Consider the following 17,511-nt stretch of genomic DNA (forward strand, 5'->3'; position numbering starts at 1 on the left):
AGAAAGGCAAATTACTGAAGATGGAGTCATGTGGAACACCAGGGTAAGGTGCTGGAAAAGGAAAAATACCTGAGAGGGGAGGAGGCTTGGCCAGAGAGGTGGGAATAGAGTGTTTTCATCACTTACCAGAAGAAAGTAATCAATGTATCTCATATCTACTTGGCCAACAAATGGGATTAGACTCCCAATGGTCTAGAGAAAACAGTAGCAACTGAAGAGGAATTTTAAAGGAGAATCGGGGATGGGAAGCAAATATGTAAGGATGACAGAATGACTGGGAGGCCTTTGGGGAGTGCTCCTGAAAGTGTGGTCCTCAGGGGGGTGCCCGTCCACAGTGCTTGCCTGTGACAAGGGCAAAAAGATTAGAAACTTTTATTACAATTTCACTTTGCTCTGATATCCAAAAGCAGTATTTATGGGCTCGTATTTTGTATGCATGTTCTTTTTGCTATTGAACTTAGCTAGTTGTTCATTTTATTGTACTTTACAAAAACAGCCAATCTATGATGGGTTAAGGCAAATAAAAGAAAACAAACAAACAAAAAGCCATTGTCCTTCATGGCATAAAATTTTAAGAATCACTGTTCATTGGCTAGGGGAACAAGAAAAGGAGAAATATTGGAGAAAACAGATTAAAGAAGAGTGCATTGGATTTGTTTTTGTTTTGTTGAAGAAATAGAGGAAGGAAAATAATGTAGAAAAAGAGAATCAAAGTTTTGGTGGTATGAAGGGCTTAACTATGATTAGGGACTAGAAAAGTTAGATTAGATTTAAGGAAGGACTTTGAACTGGACTGGGCATATGCTTTTCAGCAATGTGATGGAATTTTTTTGAAGATTACCAAAAAGTTTGGATGTCCAGGATCAATTTAAAGAGATTTTTAACTGTAAAACAACCAGTGTTGTGAAAATATGTCCTGTGAGAGTCTGGGTGTGGTGGTAGTGGTGGATTTGAGGGCTCAGAAGAAATAGAAATGCTCTTGCTGGGTGCTACAGCATCTTAGAGAAACTGCAGACACTAGCACCTATGTTCTCTTTGGCCTGGACTAACTTCGCCTAAAAAATATATTGTGGTATCTTCAGTTTCCAACAACTAAGTATCTGCAGGAGATGCAAAGAAGAAAAAGAATTAGTTATTAAAACAAATGGTCCAAGTGTGTTGTTGGTTAAAAATCCACCTTAGTATATAAATCTATAAGCATGAGTTTGGTACAGGAAATAGAAAACCAAATTGCTTTTATTGCTTGCGTGAGCATTTCCTAAATCTTTTTACATTTTCTAAATAAAAATTGGGGGGAAATTCTTTTTTTACTTTTCTTCCCCCTTATTCCTAAGCCTTTTCCTAGAGTCTAAATCAATTTTTTCAATAGCATATTGAACCTCAAGAATTCAATATTTCATGTATGTATTCTTTATACTACCTTGAAAATTACATAGAAAAATGTGTATCAAAATGAGTTTACCAAAGTGAATTAATGAAAATGTCATGGCGATTCTTCAAAGATAACAAATGAGGTTAAAAAAAAAGAAAAATGCCTTGTGAGCTTTTAACAATGTTAACAGTATTTTTGGCCTAGAGTTGGAGTTTCATTTGTGTGATTAGATTTAAAACATGGACTATTCTGAACTTCTGTCTCTAGAATGCATTTTTGATTCATGGGCAGGAATTGCCTTAGTGTTTAACAATGTATTGAATTCTGTAGAGTCCTATTTCTATGTTTTGTCCTAAAGCAATTGGAGAGATGCCCAGTGGTAAATATTGTCTTTCAAATGTGATGGACAGAATTTAGAAATATGGGGCAATTGATTTTACTGTAGTTGCAAAAGGTGTATAAATGTGCTCTTTATAAATCTGTTGTTAGATGTTTCACTCAGTCACTCAACTCAGCAGCAGCATAATCACCATGTCATTGAATTTAAAACTTTTCCTTTTCTTAGAGACAGCATGAATCTTTTTTACACACAGATTTGAACAACAAATGTGACTCTATCAAAAAAATTTACAGAATTGTATATTAAAAACACCACTGTTTTCCTTAACTCTTCATATCGAAGAGTCTGTGCTTCACATTTAAAATATTTCTATAGTTGTTTTAACCCATTTTCTTTTTATTGTAGAGGGCAATCAATTTGGATGGTACATGTATGCTGTGTATTGTGTATTTATATTAGAATGTGTTTTCTATTATTTTTATATACACTGTAATTGATATTTATCTTTGTGAGAAGAATGCTGGTTTTAGGAATAAGTGGATTAAAATGTATGTTTATTTATATTCTTTATCTGCATTAGAGTAGGCCTAGACACTTTATAATAGATTTGCTTTAGAGTTAAAATGCGTCACCAACTTTTGGTAGACTTTGTGGATTTCATGTCAAGATGATCTTACAGTAATGTAGTCAGACTCTTTGGTAAGTGAGGGCCCTCTTCAGGCTTTTTAGAACATACTCTCTCTAAGACTTTCCTTCTGTTCTTCTCCTTAAATTGAGAAGACTAAGCACTTGTTTCTTAGGTTTTCTTTTTCCCATAACTGTTCTTTGACTTCTCACCGAAGTAGGAGGTAGCCTTCTGGTATTTCCAGTCATTTTCCCAGGAGACATTTTAAATGGATCTGGCTCCTGGGAATCTGCCCTGAAGAGGCAGAATTAATACCTTCATTTTGATTATTGCTTAGAAAAATATTTCACGTTATTCTTGCTGTTGACATGATAAATTTGCAATAGGCTTATGAGATTATGTGTTTAAGAAATATTTTGTTTACCTTTTATTTAAGTGTTTCTCTGTGTCTGTGTGTGTGTGTGTGTGTGTGTGTGTGTGTGATTGTTCAAATTGTGTTTTTTGCAATATTTTCTTGCAAGCTGCTTCCATGGTAACTTGTTAAAATTCTCAGAGATGATATTTGTTAAGTAGTATTAGACTTCAAGTATTTTTAAATGTAGTAAGTTTGTCAGAAGTTTTTACTTTTTTCTGTCCCCAGCATTCATTTTTATTTTCACCTTAAAATGGTGTGTTTATTCTCAAATCTCTATGTATAAACTTGCAACCATAATTTTTTTGTTATTATGATTATAGATTTTCTTTTTCTCTTTTTGGCGGCTGGCCAGTATGGGGATTTGAACCCTTGACCTTGGTGTTATGGTACCATGCTCTAACCAATTGAGCTAATGTGCCAGCCCTATAGGTTTTCTTTTGACATGGATCTTTACTGACCTACATTTTGTTTTCTTGCCAAGTGTTCTCTTTGTATTTGTAGCACTTGGTCAAACTTTCATAATTTTCTTGTCCCACAATTACCAGGTTTTGAGGTTTTAAAACATTTGAAAACCGTGACTCTATAAACCTTTTTTGTTTGTGTCACCAAACACTGTAGGTTTGGTGAGACAGCTTAATAACTTCAAGGAGCCCTCTATGCTTTTCAGTTATAAACTCTTGTTTTTCAATACAAACTTGCTTTATAAGAAATTCTGTATGCTGTACAGTAGATAGGCTCCAGGATTTCATAATCTGTCTATATTTCATAATGAGTTATATAAGTATAAAAATTTTAAATAGTGTGCTAGCAATTATGGCTGATTGTACATAGTTTTTCAGTTATATCCTACTCTTTGGACAATCTGATTTCTAATTAGCAGTTCCCATATGTTTAAAAAAAAATCAAGACATAGTCTACTAATGCAATGGTGACTAAATATTTTCTGTATTGGAACACTTAGAAATGTATTTAAGAAGTTCTTTCTTATGCATTTGCCTTCTTATGTTTGCCAGTCTCCCAAAATAATTTATTGTACTAATATTTTATGTTTAAATTTAGTATAAAAATTTATTTTAAGATAGTCTCTAAATTAATTAATCCATGATATTTTTACTTAAGAACCTTTCTATTGGAAATATTTGTTTAGGTTTATTATCTTTAGAAATAAAAAAATTGTGGTAGTTTAAAAATATGTACAAAGGTATTTATATATTATTGTTTTATTTCTGCTTTGTTTAAAAAGTGTTGGAAGATTTTACTTATATACGTAAAAGTTATTTTAATAACTAAGAAAAAGTGACATTTTTAATGAATATTTATGGATTTCAACTATATGTCTGTGCAACAAAATTTGAATAAGGATGTGTTGTTTTAAAGCCTTTTAAGCATTGTTCTATTTATCATTTCCTAATAATAATTTTTTAGTGATATAGTTCATTAGTATACCCTAACTTGTGTTCATCATCATATAACTAGTACATTGAGCATATTTTCAGCAAGCCACATGGCCATCAGCATACTCTCTAGCAGCCTCCTTTCTACTTTTAGCAAATTGAAAGAAATGACTCTCGTGATTTTCTTCAATTTTACAAAGTATTATGTGGGAATAAAAGCCAGGAATGAAAAGAATCTAAAATATCTCAATTATCCAGGAAAGATAACTGTAACTTTGATGAAGTTACAGAAGTTGATGTACAGATTTGACACCTTTCCTTTGTATTTCTTTTTATAAAACAAAATCATTGATGGTATATGTAAGTTACAATCTAAAGAAATGTGATTTTCAGGTATTTGCAAGCATTTATATGCATGCATTGTGTAAAATCACATTGCACACCAGTGTAAGAAATTTGTGTCCTTTTGAGAAGTGAAGGAAGAATTTACTTGTGTTATTACTAGTTTTGACCACAAAGACTTTATCATTTTCTTTAATTTACAGAACACTCGTGTTCTGGTGCATGTTTTGGAGTGTATTTAAGTTTGTGTTTCCCACTTTAGCATGTGCTTTTGTAACTTTTACATACTGAATTTTCTAAAGTTCTACTAAATGGAAGTATTTAGAAGTGAGATCCCTGTGTAAATAAGCAATAAGCATGTATAAAGTGACTAGAAAATTCAAAACAGAACAGCTTTGTAGTGTTCTTGGAAAAGGTGCTGTAATAATTGCATGCTTGGGACGTGGGTTCTGTTGAGGTCAAATGTGATGTTCATTTTCCATTGAGCATTTATCTCTCTGTACATTTTACTTGCAGGAGAAATTTTGCAATTCCATGTGATAAGAACAGCTCCTGGTCGAGGAAATGTTACTGTTAACTGGAAAATTATTGGGCAAAATCTAGAACTCAATTTTGCTAACTTTACTGGACAACTATTCTTTCCTGAGGTAATACCACAAAGAAAAGCTTTATGACAAATATCTATATAAAACAATGTATTTTGAGGAAAATGGGGTAGAAAACTAGCACCACTATATTTTAGTCATCTTTCCCTCTTTACCACACCCACATGGTATGAATCCTCCTTGATGATGTATTTAATTCTTTTTCTCTTCATTTCCACTGAGTATTAACCAAGCCCATATTTTTACCTTCTGCCTTGAGTGCTATGTTGGATGACGGTGGAATTCTTTTCACAGCTCCAGTTTTTCCTATTCTCCACTGCTGTAGAAATCTCCCCAACTTATTGCCTTGTCTGAAATTTTCAATCGTGGATAATATTTACATTAATTAGCTCAGTAATTAAGATCTTCCACTACTACCTCTATCTACTTTCCAAGTGTGGTTTTCAACAAGTCAATAATTTTTATTTAATTGTTTTTTAAGTCACAGTTTAAATGAGTATATATGTGTTTGTTTTTTCATATTTATTTATTTTTCCCTTTATTTCCCCTTTTTAAATTAAAACATATTGATTATACATATTTGTAGGGTACAGAGTTGAATACCAGTACATGTATACAATCTGTGATGATGAAATCAATGTAATTAGCATATTCATCATTACAAAACTTAATCATTTCTTTGTGATGAAGGCATTCTTTCTCCTCTCTTCCAGCCATTGGACAACGTGCAGTAAATTATTATTAATTATAGATTCCTAGCCCAGCTTTACACTGATAGAACTTATTTTTTCTGTCTTATTTTTCCTTTCTTTCTCTCTCTCTCCCTCTCTCTCTCTCATATATTTGGATGCACATATAAGACCAATAAAAGAAGGAGTTAGTTTGTGTTCAATAACAATAGAGGGATGGATTTCTTTCTGTTTGACATAGGGGTCATTGAATAAAACGATATTTGTGCATTTGTTGGATGACAACATTCCTGAAGAGAAAGAAGTATACCAAGTCATTCTGTATGATGTCAGAACACAAGGTAATTTAGAATTCAATTTAAAATTTTTTCTGTTATATTCTTTTCAGAAAAGAAAGAAACAATAATTGCCATCTCTGTATTTGACAATTAGGTGCATACCAATGAAAACGTGTTAAATATGGTCTGTCCCATAGAAATGTTAGATTGAAAAAACGTTAGTGCAGTATGGGAATACTTATTCTTATGGATTCAGAAAAAAGTTGTAAAAAGTTTTGTTATGTAGTTATTTATGGGATAAAATACATTTCCAAAGGTAGGGTTTTCTGAAATTTGCTTTATATTAACAGATCAATTTGGGTTTTGGCCAAATTACACAGACAATTCAAATTTTTGAACAAATTATCTGGGTACTTTTCCTCAGTTTTTATTGAATTTCTGTAATTCAGATAACCAATATTGCCAATAATGACAATAGCATATCAACTTTAAAGAATTCATGATTTGGTGTCTGGAACAAAAATGGAAGGTGGACTCTATTTGTCAACCTGAGGATTTCTGTTATAGAAGTGAACAAACTAGAACACTTTTGGTTTACTTCAATGTGTTTTTAAGAGTGAGATTATATTTTAAAGTGTTTAGAAGTTAATGAATGCCAATCACTGTGAGATTTCTTGACGTGGTCCCTGATGTTTTAGGAGTCCCTCCAGCAGGAATCGCTCTACTTGATGCTCAAGGCTATGCAGCTGTCCTGACGGTAGAGGCCAGTGATGAACCACATGGAGTTTTAAATTTTGCTCTTTCATCAAGATTTGTTTTGGTACAAGAGGCTAACATAACAGTTCAGCTTTACATCAACAGAGAATTCGGATCTCTAGGTTTGTGTTACTCTGGGCTTTTTAATATTTCACTTGTGTGGATGAAAGCCTTTGCTAAAATAAATCAGGGTCAGGAAAAACATTAGTATTTATTCATTCAGGACAGGACTTTATGACTTCTTTATTTTTGGAAAGATTAAAAAAATTATCTGTTTTCACAGAAATGCTGTGTAACAAACAATCATCAGATCTCAGCAGCGTATAGTAACCGCCTAGCTGTGGGTCCACTCATCCAGGCTGGGCTTGGCCAGGGGCCGCTCTACTCTGTATGTCTGTTTCTTCTCCTGGGACCAGCAGAGGCACAAGAGAGCAAGTGAGACATGCAAGGCCCCCTGAGGTCTAGGCTTAGAGTTAGCACATCATCATCTTTACCTTGCACTATTTGCCAAAACAAGTCACACAGGCAATTTCAAAGTCTAGAGGCAGGGAAGTATGCTTTGCCCACAGTGAGACATCACTCAGCCATCATGTGGTAAAGATCATGGATGTAGGAAGCGAGTGAGGAATTGGGACTGTAATACAGGCTACCACAGGTACTTTGAGGAAAGACAAAAAAAGTTCACAAAGAGACATTATTTTAAAAGTTTAAATAATTATACAATCTTTTTGCAACCAATTCCATTAGGAGCTATCAATGTCACATATGCCACGGTTCCTGGAATGTTGAGTCTGAAGAACCAAACGGAAGGAAACCTAGCAGAGCCCAAAGCTGATTTTGTCCCGGTAGTTGGCTTTCTGATTTTAGAAGAAGGCGAAACAGCAGCAGCCATCAATATTACTATACTTGAGGTAAAACTCTTAACGCTATTTCTCTATTATTGGGTTAAACTATTATTGGGTTAAACCTGAAGTAACCAAGTAGAAAGTAGAAATTGTTGGAATATTCTATTTATAACATTATAAATAGTACGATGACTAAAAAACTTCTAATAACTTTGTATTTTAAGACATTAAATTTCATAGAGACTGAGTTTACCTGATAGTTTTTAGTTCTATTTTTTAAAAAATATTACTCTGCCTTTAATATAAGGTTTGAAAACTCTACAACTATAATCTTCAGAAACTTGGTGAATTCATTTCTGATTGGGTCCCCCTGCTGGTGCCGCTAAATCAGCTTATTTCTTTTAGTGAGTTTTTAAGAGGCATTTCTGTTCTTGTTTAGATAGGCTGACCTGCTGTTGTATATTTTATTATAGAAACATCTCATGATAAAGAGAATTTCTTTAGGGCAGTCCCCTTTAACATGGTATTGGCCTAAGAAATTCCAAAGGAGTGTTTTGATTACTCGAAAGAATTCATGGGCCCAGCAAATTCATGTAGGTCATAATCTTTGATGGCAAAACTGGTTAGAGATAGTGGGAAACTCACTAGCAGCTGATAGCATAAAATGTGATTATGGTCAAGCTTAAAGTAATTCTTGGCAACTGAAATTGCATTTTAAATGATTTTTCATATTGTGAAATCTCATGCTGATTTGGGACTTAGTGTTTCAAGTACCTAAATAAATTTCTGAAAGGTTTATTAAAATAGTATTTATGGAGTGGGTAGGAGATGGTATGTGGTGGTGGGAGGTAAAAGGGAGAGGAGAGAGAGAGAGAGAATGAACTTTGCATTTGAAAAAATATTTCCCAATTACTATTTTTGGGGGGTTCTAATTTTAAAAAGATTTTATTCTCTCAGAGGCTTTTTATTTTTACAAAATTGTATGAAGTATAAACCACCCATCATCTGAAGTCAGTAACTCTTATTTTGTTGATTACCATGGTATTATAACCTAATATAATATTATGAGAACTCTAACATAAAAGATAATATATGTCAGTATGTGCCATATAACACAAAATTGGATAATTTTGCAAGTATGTCATCTTTCAAATGATAATCTCTTAATGTAACTGAATATAAATAAATGGAATACTATCTAATATTCCTTAATATGTTATTTAATTATTATCTAATTATTCCTTAGAAATGTTCATTTTTAAAGCAGAAGATACAGTCACCCTTCTTTCCTCCACGGAGTCTAGCTTTTTGAACTTGGGGTTTTTAGTTCTACTTTTCTTTCTCCCTAGCTCTTTACAGCCCTTTCTGCTCCCAGAGTAGCACTATATTAAAATACTGCAGGCCTTTGCGTACAGTAATAAACCACCCTGGGAGTGGCAAAGGGAGAGTTCTTGCATGGGGGTTGGTGGGGACAGTCCCTTTACATCACTGATTCTGTAACTCAAATTGGTCCATATATTGCATAAGATAGTCTAGAGACCATGGATCATTTTCTTACTTTTTCACATGGAAACATATCTCCATTAAGTAAAATGAAGAGAAAAGTGTACGTTGGTGAATAAATTACATATACATATGAGTGTGTATACATATTGAGTTTCTATGCAAATATTGATGGTTCGCTCATCACTCCTGACACGGGTTTTGCTAATCCTCATGTTTTGGACACCTGCCTTGTTTTCATTTCTATTATGCGGACTAGTGACTAATAAATAGCTATCATCTTTAAAGCATTCTATCTAGGCCGGGCAATTCAAACACATGATTTTCAATCATTATTACAATCCCCCTCCCCCCAAATTAGCTATTATTTCCACCATATAAAGAGGATAGAATTGAGGTTCTAAAATTTAATTCACTTACCTAAAATTACAGAGTTTTGTACTAGGTCTCTTTGATTGCAAAGCCTGTATTTTTTTTCATTGTATCATTCTATTCCTCATTCTAAACATTGGATATTAAGGTAATTTAAAATCTTTTGTTAATATTATACTTAAAATAATTAGATTTGTATATTTATATAATTAGTTTACAGATAATATGTCTAAATTAAAAATGCTGTAATATTTGAGTGGTTTCATATGGTTCAACCTAATAAATTCCTATACAACCAGGTATAAGGTTAATACTTTTATCCTTGTTTTTTTCATTTAAATCTTATTGACTATCTATTTGCATTTTTATATTTTCTGCATACTATTTAAGCATGTATATTTGTAAAATAATCTAAAATACAGCTTATAAAGGGTAGTTACTTTGAAAGCATAATTAAAGAAATTTAATGGGTGTAATTTTTGTAGGATGATATGCCAGAGCTAGAAGAATATTTCCTGGTGAATTTAACTTATGTTGAACTTATAATGGCTCCATTAACTTCATTTCCTCCCAGACTAGGTATGATGGTTTGTTTCTTTGTTTCTTTTTTTTCACTTCAAATGAAGTAAAGGAATTCATTTTTAAATCAGAAGTTATCATTGTGATGTTTGTTAATCTCAGCTATGTGTGTAAATATGATAGGGTTTTAGTTTTTTTTTAATTTAGAGAATATCATATATTGCAGTTTTGTACATTGGACAGTGTAAAGACATTAAGAATTATTGTGTGATGCTTTTTATCTTTTATAATTATTTAATAACCAAACTCATAATCCTCGAAATAGAGTTAGTTCTTTGGAAGGCATTTTTCTTTAATTTTCTTTTAAAATTTAATCAGCTATTTTTATTAGCACTCTAAACTACCACGTGATTTTATTTTCTTTTAGGTTAAGCAGAAATTTTGTTTGTTTTTGTGTTTGTTGTGTTCTCTGCTTCTTTTTTGACCTTTTATCTCTTTCTTTTCATGCTTTTAGAAAAGACTCAGTTAATTCATTACAGACTGAAAGGTAAAACTTGAACCTTAGCACAAAATTATGTAGATTCTTTTAAAAAGATGTATTCCTGTGTTTAAACACAAACTCCTGTTTGCAGTTTGGACATCACTGAGAAGTTTTATCTGATGCTTGTAGGTGTGACGTTCCAGTAGGGGGTGGTGTTGATAGCACTGAGGGTAGCCTATCCCCATCCCTTGGTTAAAAGGTGTACTGGACAGAGCAGCAGTTAATCTGGGGGAGGAGCAGGGGGGCTACAAGCAGTGACCTGAGGAACATGCATTCCTCACTCAGTTCTGAGGCTTAATGTGATATCTTTGAAAATATACAAAGGAAATAATCAGTTTCTAACATATAGTCTGAAAAGTTTCAATTCTCTTGCAAAAAAAATAGATGATTCCAATGTCTAGACTGTTTACATCAAGTATCATTACAAGATAGTTATTATTCACACTAAGAAAACTAAAAAAATACTTCGTATTTCTTTTATACTTACATTAGACTTAATTTGAATAGTTGACACTTGTTGAGTGCTTTCTAATTCCCTTGTTTCAATGTTTTGTATGCTAGTGCTATTTTTACTTACGTCTTCCCATTTTACCAAGGCCAAGAGAAGTTAAGTAAAATGCCCCAAATCACACAGCTAAGAAATGGTAGCACAGGGCTTCAATGGCATGGCCTGATTTTAGGATCTCTGCTTCTTAGCCTCTATTCTGATGGGCACAAATCCTGATTTTATATTCTTTCCTCGACAGTGTTGTTCTTTTTGCTCTAGAGAGAATTACATCCTCTCTACCCCTTTCCCGGCCTAGGCAGCTCTCATAAGTATCTTAGACTAAGGTAGCACTTCTGAAATTTAAAAGGTAAAGGACAAAGTAGTAGAAAAACACCTCCCCTCCCCACCCCCCGCAAACAAAACAAAACAAAACACAACAAAAAACCCAATAACAGGGTTAGTTAATATTTCAAGACTAAATAGTAGGTATTGGTAACATTCTGAACTTAGTAGACAGAATACAAAATAAAATGGAATAAGAGAAGTTTACTTCAGCGTTAGTCGCTCTTCCACCAAACCTTTTCCCCATTCTTTACCACCTTTCTCAACTTCTGATCATATCCCTGTCTTTCTGTTTCTCCTTTTCACACCTGTATCTTTCTCTGCACTTTCTCTCCTTTCTATTCCCATTTCTTTTTCCTCTTTTCTTGCCTTTTCTACTCCTTCCAACTGTTCCTATTTCCCTTTCCTCCTGAAATGATGATATTGTAGAAAAGAGGTGCCAGATATTTTTAGTTGACTAAAATAAAAGAAACAAAACCATAACCTCTGTTGCTTATTAGTTCATACTCTTTTTAGGTAATTAAATTTCTATAAATCAGTGCCTCTTGTTAGCAAAAAGTGTCCTTATTCAGATGTTATAAGCATTTGTGTTTTTGCTTTCTTAAACATCTTTTGAGTAATGTCAATGATACCTATACATTAGGAATTATATAATCTCAAAGGGACTGTGTTTAAATTCTATTTTAAACAGTACTTTTTAATCACTTATATTTATTTCAAAATATGTTTCTATGCTTTTTCAGATTCAGAAGGCTTGACTGCACAAATTATTATTGATGCCAACGATGGTGCCCGAGGTGTGATCGAATGGCAGCGTAGCAGGTAAGCTGAAGTCTACATGAGAGCCCATTTCTGAGTTTCAGATTTTTACTATGTACCAAACAAAAGCTTATAAGGGCAAAATGAATGTATGCTCTTTACTTTGTCATAGGACTGAAGTAAATGAAACCCATGGAAGTTTAGCCCTGGTGGCCCAGAGAAGCAGAGAGGCTCTTGGCCACGTTGCCTTATTTGTGTATGCCCAGAATTTGGAAGCACAACTGGGGCTGGATTACATCTTCACACCGATGGTGGGTCTCAAAATCTATCACAGATGACTTTCACAAATTATTTTATAATTATTATTCTTTGAGAATTACAGTGATTTAGGTCCTGTATAAATAATCTTAATAATCTGTTATATAATCCACAGTAAATTCGGGATGATTTCCACATGATGGAATAGTTCTTTTCACTATTTTAGTAAATAATGTAAATTAAATTTTCAGTACTATTGTAAAGATTATTCTGTATTTATTAACTATTTCATTACAATATTTGATACTAAAGAACACAAGCTGTTGTGTTAAAGAATTTATACTATTAGATGACCTTCCCAGAGAGTTTCCTTCGCTTCTTGAAAATTTTAACATTCATTTCTTTGTTTTAACTTACTGAAACACTATGTTTAAAATGCTTTTTACTTTGACTCTTTATGCCTTTTATTCCTTAATCAAATGTTTATTTTCTTCCCCCATGACTTTTCCTTTTCTAACTTAATATAGTCAATTTAAATAAAAAGTGATCATGCAAAAAATAAGGAAAAAAATTTCCTGTAGAATAGCTTATTCTTCACATTATCAACTATACTGTATTTCTTTCCAAATTTTCTATAAAAACTCAAGAATGTATTTAAATATAATACTGTCTACTTTTATCTTTTTGACCAGATTCTTCATTTTGCTGATGGAGAAAGGTATAAAAACATTGACATCATGATTCTTGATGATGACATTCCGGAAAGAGATGAAAAATTTCAGCTGATTTTAACAAATCCTTCTCCTGGACTAGAGCTGGGGGAAAATACAATAGGTAATTGATAATTTCTTATACACAGTTCCCTCTCCCTCATTCTGGTTTCCCTAATATAGATAGAGCAGATGTAAAGGGGTTAGTGAGGCTTGATGGTTTTTTATGCTTAGAGTGAAAAATATTTTAAGTTCAGCATTTTGAAATTCCTGTATCAGTGTATCAGTGCTTCTAGCCTGTGTGTTTGTATATCTGTGTGTGTATGTAAAAAACAAAAAAAGTAGTTTAGTACAAAAGATAATATGAAATCATTTCTTTGGTTATTGTTTTAATTCGTAGATGTCTTCACTTTGGAATTTGAGTTTTGCTCTTGTTTCCTGCTTAGCAATTCAGACAAAGGTAGTTTTTTACTGTCGTCTGACTGCTGTGGTATTTCCACATGGAGCTGAGGTGTGTTGATGTCAGACAGATCATGAGAGCCATAATTTTTTGATTGGAACATTTTGATATCGTTACTAAAAGTCATTCTGTTTCATTGACTGTTAGATATTGTGCTGACTGCTTAGAGAAGGCAAGAAAAGAGACAAATGAGAAAATTTTATGAACATATAGAACTTTAGGGTTGGAAGGGCTCTTAAAAAGTCGCTTTAGTTCTTCCTGATGATAGATTAACCAAGTGGTTTTAGAGAACTGAGTGGTGACTTTTTGACTTCCTGTGTTAGCTAGTGGTTGAGTGTTCTGTGGGATTTTTAATTTTTTTTTTTTTTTTTTTTGTGGTTCTGAGGGCTTTATTTATTTATTTTTTTTAAATTTTATTTTGTCGATATACATTGTAGCTGATTAATGCTCCCCATCACCAAAACCTCCCTACCTTCTCCCTCCCCCCCCTCCCCCCCAACAATGTCCTTTCTGTTTGCTTGTTGTATCAACTTCAAGTAATTGTGGTTGTTATATCTTCTTCCCTCCCCCCCCCGATTTGTGTGTGTGTGTCTGTATGTGTGTGTGTGAATTTATATATTAATGTTTAGCTCCCTCCAATAAGTGAGAACATGTGGTATTTCTCTTTCTGTGCCTGACTTGTTTCACTTAATATAATTCTCTCAAGGTCCATCCATGTTGTTGCAAATGGCAGTATTTCATTCGTTTTTATAGCTGAGTAGTATTCCATTGTGTAGATGTACCACATTTTCCGTATCCACTCATCTGATGATGGGCATTTGGGCTGGTTCCAACTCTTGGCTATTGTAAAGAGTGCTGCGATGAACATTGGGGAACAGGTATACCTTCGACTTGATGATTTCCATTCCTCTGGGTATATTCCCAACAGTGGGATGGCTGGGTCGTATGGTAGATCTATTTGCAATTGTTTAAGGAACCTCCATACCATTTTCCATAGAGGCTGCACCATTTTGCAGTCCCACCAACAATGTATGAGAGTTCCTTTTTCTCCGCAGCCTCGCCAGCATTTATCGTTCATAGTCTTTTGGATTTTAGCCATCCTAACTGGGGTTAGATGGTATCTCAATGTGGTTTTGATTTGCATTTCCCGGATGCTGAGTGATGTTGAGCATTTTTTCATATGTCTGTTGGCCATTTGGATATCTTCCTTAGAGAAATGCCTACTTAGCTCTTTTGCCCATTTTTTAATTGGGTTGCTTGTTTTCTTCTTGTAAAGTTGTTTGAGTTCCTTATATATTCTGGATATTAATCCTTTGTCAGATGTATATTTTGCAAATATTTTCTCCCACTCTGTTGGTTGTCTTTTAACTCTTTTAATTGTTTCTTTTGCTGTGCAGAAGCTTTTTAGTTTGATATAATCCCATTTGTTTATTTTTCCTTTGGTTGCCCGTGCTTTTGGGGTCGTATTCATGAAGTCTGTGCCCAGTCCTATTTCCTGAAGTGTTTCCCCTATGTTTTCTTTAAGAAGTTTTATTGTCTCAGGGTGTATATTTAAATCCTTAATCCATTTTGAGTTGATTTTAGTATACGGTGAGAGGTATGGATCTAGTTTCATTCTCCTGCATATCGATATCCAGTTATCCCAGCACCACTTGCTGAAGAGGCAGTCCCTTCCCCAGTGAATAGGCTTGGTGCCTTTGTCAAAGATCAGATGGCAGTAAGTGTGTGGGTTGATTTCTGGATTCTCTATTCTATTCCATTGGTCAGTGTGTCTGTTTTTATGCCAGTACCATACTGTTTTGGTTATTATAGCTTTGTAGTACAGCTTAAAGTCAGGTAGTGTTATGCCTCCAGCTTTATTTTTTTTGCTGAGCATTGCTTTGGCTATTCGTGGTCTTTTATTGTTCCATATAAATGTCTGAATAGTTTTTTCCATTTCTGAGAAAAATGTCTTTGGAATTTTGATGGGGATTGCATTGAATTTGTATATCACTTTGGGTAGTATGGACATTTTCACTATGTTGATTCTTCCAATCCAAGAGCATGGAATATCTTTCCATCTTCTTGTATCCTCTCTAATTTCTCTCAGCAGTGGTTTGTAGTTCTCATTATAGAGATTTTTCACCTCCTTGGTTAACTCAATTCCTAAGTATTTTATTTTTTTGGTGGCTATTGTAAATGGGCAGGCTTTCTTGATTTCTCCTTCTGCATGTTCACTATTGGAGAAAAGAAATGCTACTGATTTTTGTGTGTTGATTTTGTATCCTGCTACTGTGCTGAAATCATTTATCAATTCCAACAGTTTTTTTGTAGAGGTTTTAGGCTGTTCGATATATAGGATCATGTCATCTGCAAACAGGGACAGTTTGACTTCATCTTTTCCAATCTGGATGCCCTTTATTTCCTTCTCTTCTCTGATTACTCTGGCTAGTACTTCCAACACTATGTTGAATAGGAGTGGTGAGAGTGGGCATCCTTGTCTAGTGCCTGTTCTTAAAGGAAAAGCTTTCAGCTTTTCCCCATTCAGGATGATATTGGCAGTGGGTTTGTCATATATGGCTTTAATTATGTTGAGATACTTTCCCTCTATACCTAACTTATAGAGGGTCTTTGTCATGAATGAGTGCTGAACTTTATCAAATGCTTTTTCAGCATCTATAGAGATGATCATATGGTCCTGGTGTTTGAGTTTATTAATATGGTGTATCACATTTATTGATTTGCGTATGTTGAACCAACCTTGCATCCCTGGGATGAATCCCACTTGATCATGATGAATAATTTTTCGTATGTGTTGCTGTATTCTGTTTGCTAGTATTTTAGTGAGGATTTTTGCATCTATATTCATCAAGGATATCGGCCTGTAGTTTTCTTTTTTGGTTATATCTTTACCTGGTTTTGGTATCAGGATGATGTTTGCTTCATAGAATGAGTTTGGGAGATTTGCGTCCGTTTCAATCTTTTGGAATAGTTTGTAAAGAATCGGTGTCAATTCCTCTTTGAATGTTTGGTAAAATTCTGCTGTGAATCCATCTGGTCCTGGGCTTTTCTTTGTTGGGAGCCTTCTGATAACAGCTTCAATCTCCTTTATTGTTATTGGTCTGTTCAAATTTTCTACGTCTTCACGGTTCAGTTTTGGGAGCTTGTGTGTGTCCAGAAATTTATCCATTTCCTCCAGATTTTCAAATTTGTTGGCGTATAGTTGTTTATAGTAGTCTCGAATGATTCCTTGTATTTCAGATGAATCAGTTGTAATATCGCCTTTTTCATTTCTAATTTTTGTTATTTGAGTCTTCTCTCTTCTTTTTTTTGTTAGCCATGCTAATGGTTTGTCAATTTTATTTATCTTTTCAAAAAACCAACTTTTTGATTCGTTGATCTTTTGAATTGTTTTTTGGTTTTCAATTTCATTCAGTTCTGCTCTGATCTTAATGATTTCTTTCCGTCTGCTAACTTTAGGATTGGATTGTTCTTGTTTTTCTAGTTCTTTAAGGTGAAGTGTTAGGTTGTTCACTTGCCATCTTTCCATTCTTCTGAGGTGAGCATTTAATGCAATAAATTTTCCCCTCAATACTGCTTTTGCAGTATCCCACAGGTTTTGGTATGATGTATCATTGTTTTCATTAGTTTCAATAAACTTTTTGATTTCCTGCTTGATTTCTTCTTGGACCCATATGTCATTAAGTAGAATGCTGTTTAATTTCCATGTGTTTGCATAGTTTCCAGAGTTTTGTTTGTTATTAATTTCTAGTTTTAATCCATTGTGGTCTGAGAAGATACATGGGATAATTCCAATTTTTTTGAATTTATTGAGACTTGATTTGTGACCTAATATGTGATCTATCCTGGAGAATGATCCATGTGCTGATGAGAAGAATGAATATTCTGAGGTTGTTGGG

General features: G+C 33.8%; 1 protein-coding gene across 1 annotated transcript in view; it reads left to right on the plus strand.

Moving 5' to 3' along the window:
- The window catches only part of ADGRV1 (adhesion G protein-coupled receptor V1), a 548,065-nt gene that overhangs the window by 83,490 nt on the left and 447,064 nt on the right, over positions 1–17,511 (plus strand). The window contains exons 34-41 of the mRNA XM_063086652.1: positions 5,005–5,135; positions 6,024–6,123; positions 6,759–6,938; positions 7,564–7,727; positions 10,022–10,115; positions 12,169–12,247; positions 12,357–12,495; positions 13,135–13,276. Of these exons, the coding sequence (XP_062942722.1) occupies positions 5,005–5,135; positions 6,024–6,123; positions 6,759–6,938; positions 7,564–7,727; positions 10,022–10,115; positions 12,169–12,247; positions 12,357–12,495; positions 13,135–13,276 (1,029 nt within the window). The remainder of the gene's footprint in view (positions 1–5,004; positions 5,136–6,023; positions 6,124–6,758; positions 6,939–7,563; positions 7,728–10,021; positions 10,116–12,168; positions 12,248–12,356; positions 12,496–13,134; positions 13,277–17,511) is intronic.

Source organism: Cynocephalus volans, chromosome 2 (assembly GCF_027409185.1).
Source record: "Cynocephalus volans isolate mCynVol1 chromosome 2, mCynVol1.pri, whole genome shotgun sequence".
NCBI lineage: Eukaryota > Metazoa > Chordata > Mammalia > Dermoptera > Cynocephalidae > Cynocephalus > Cynocephalus volans.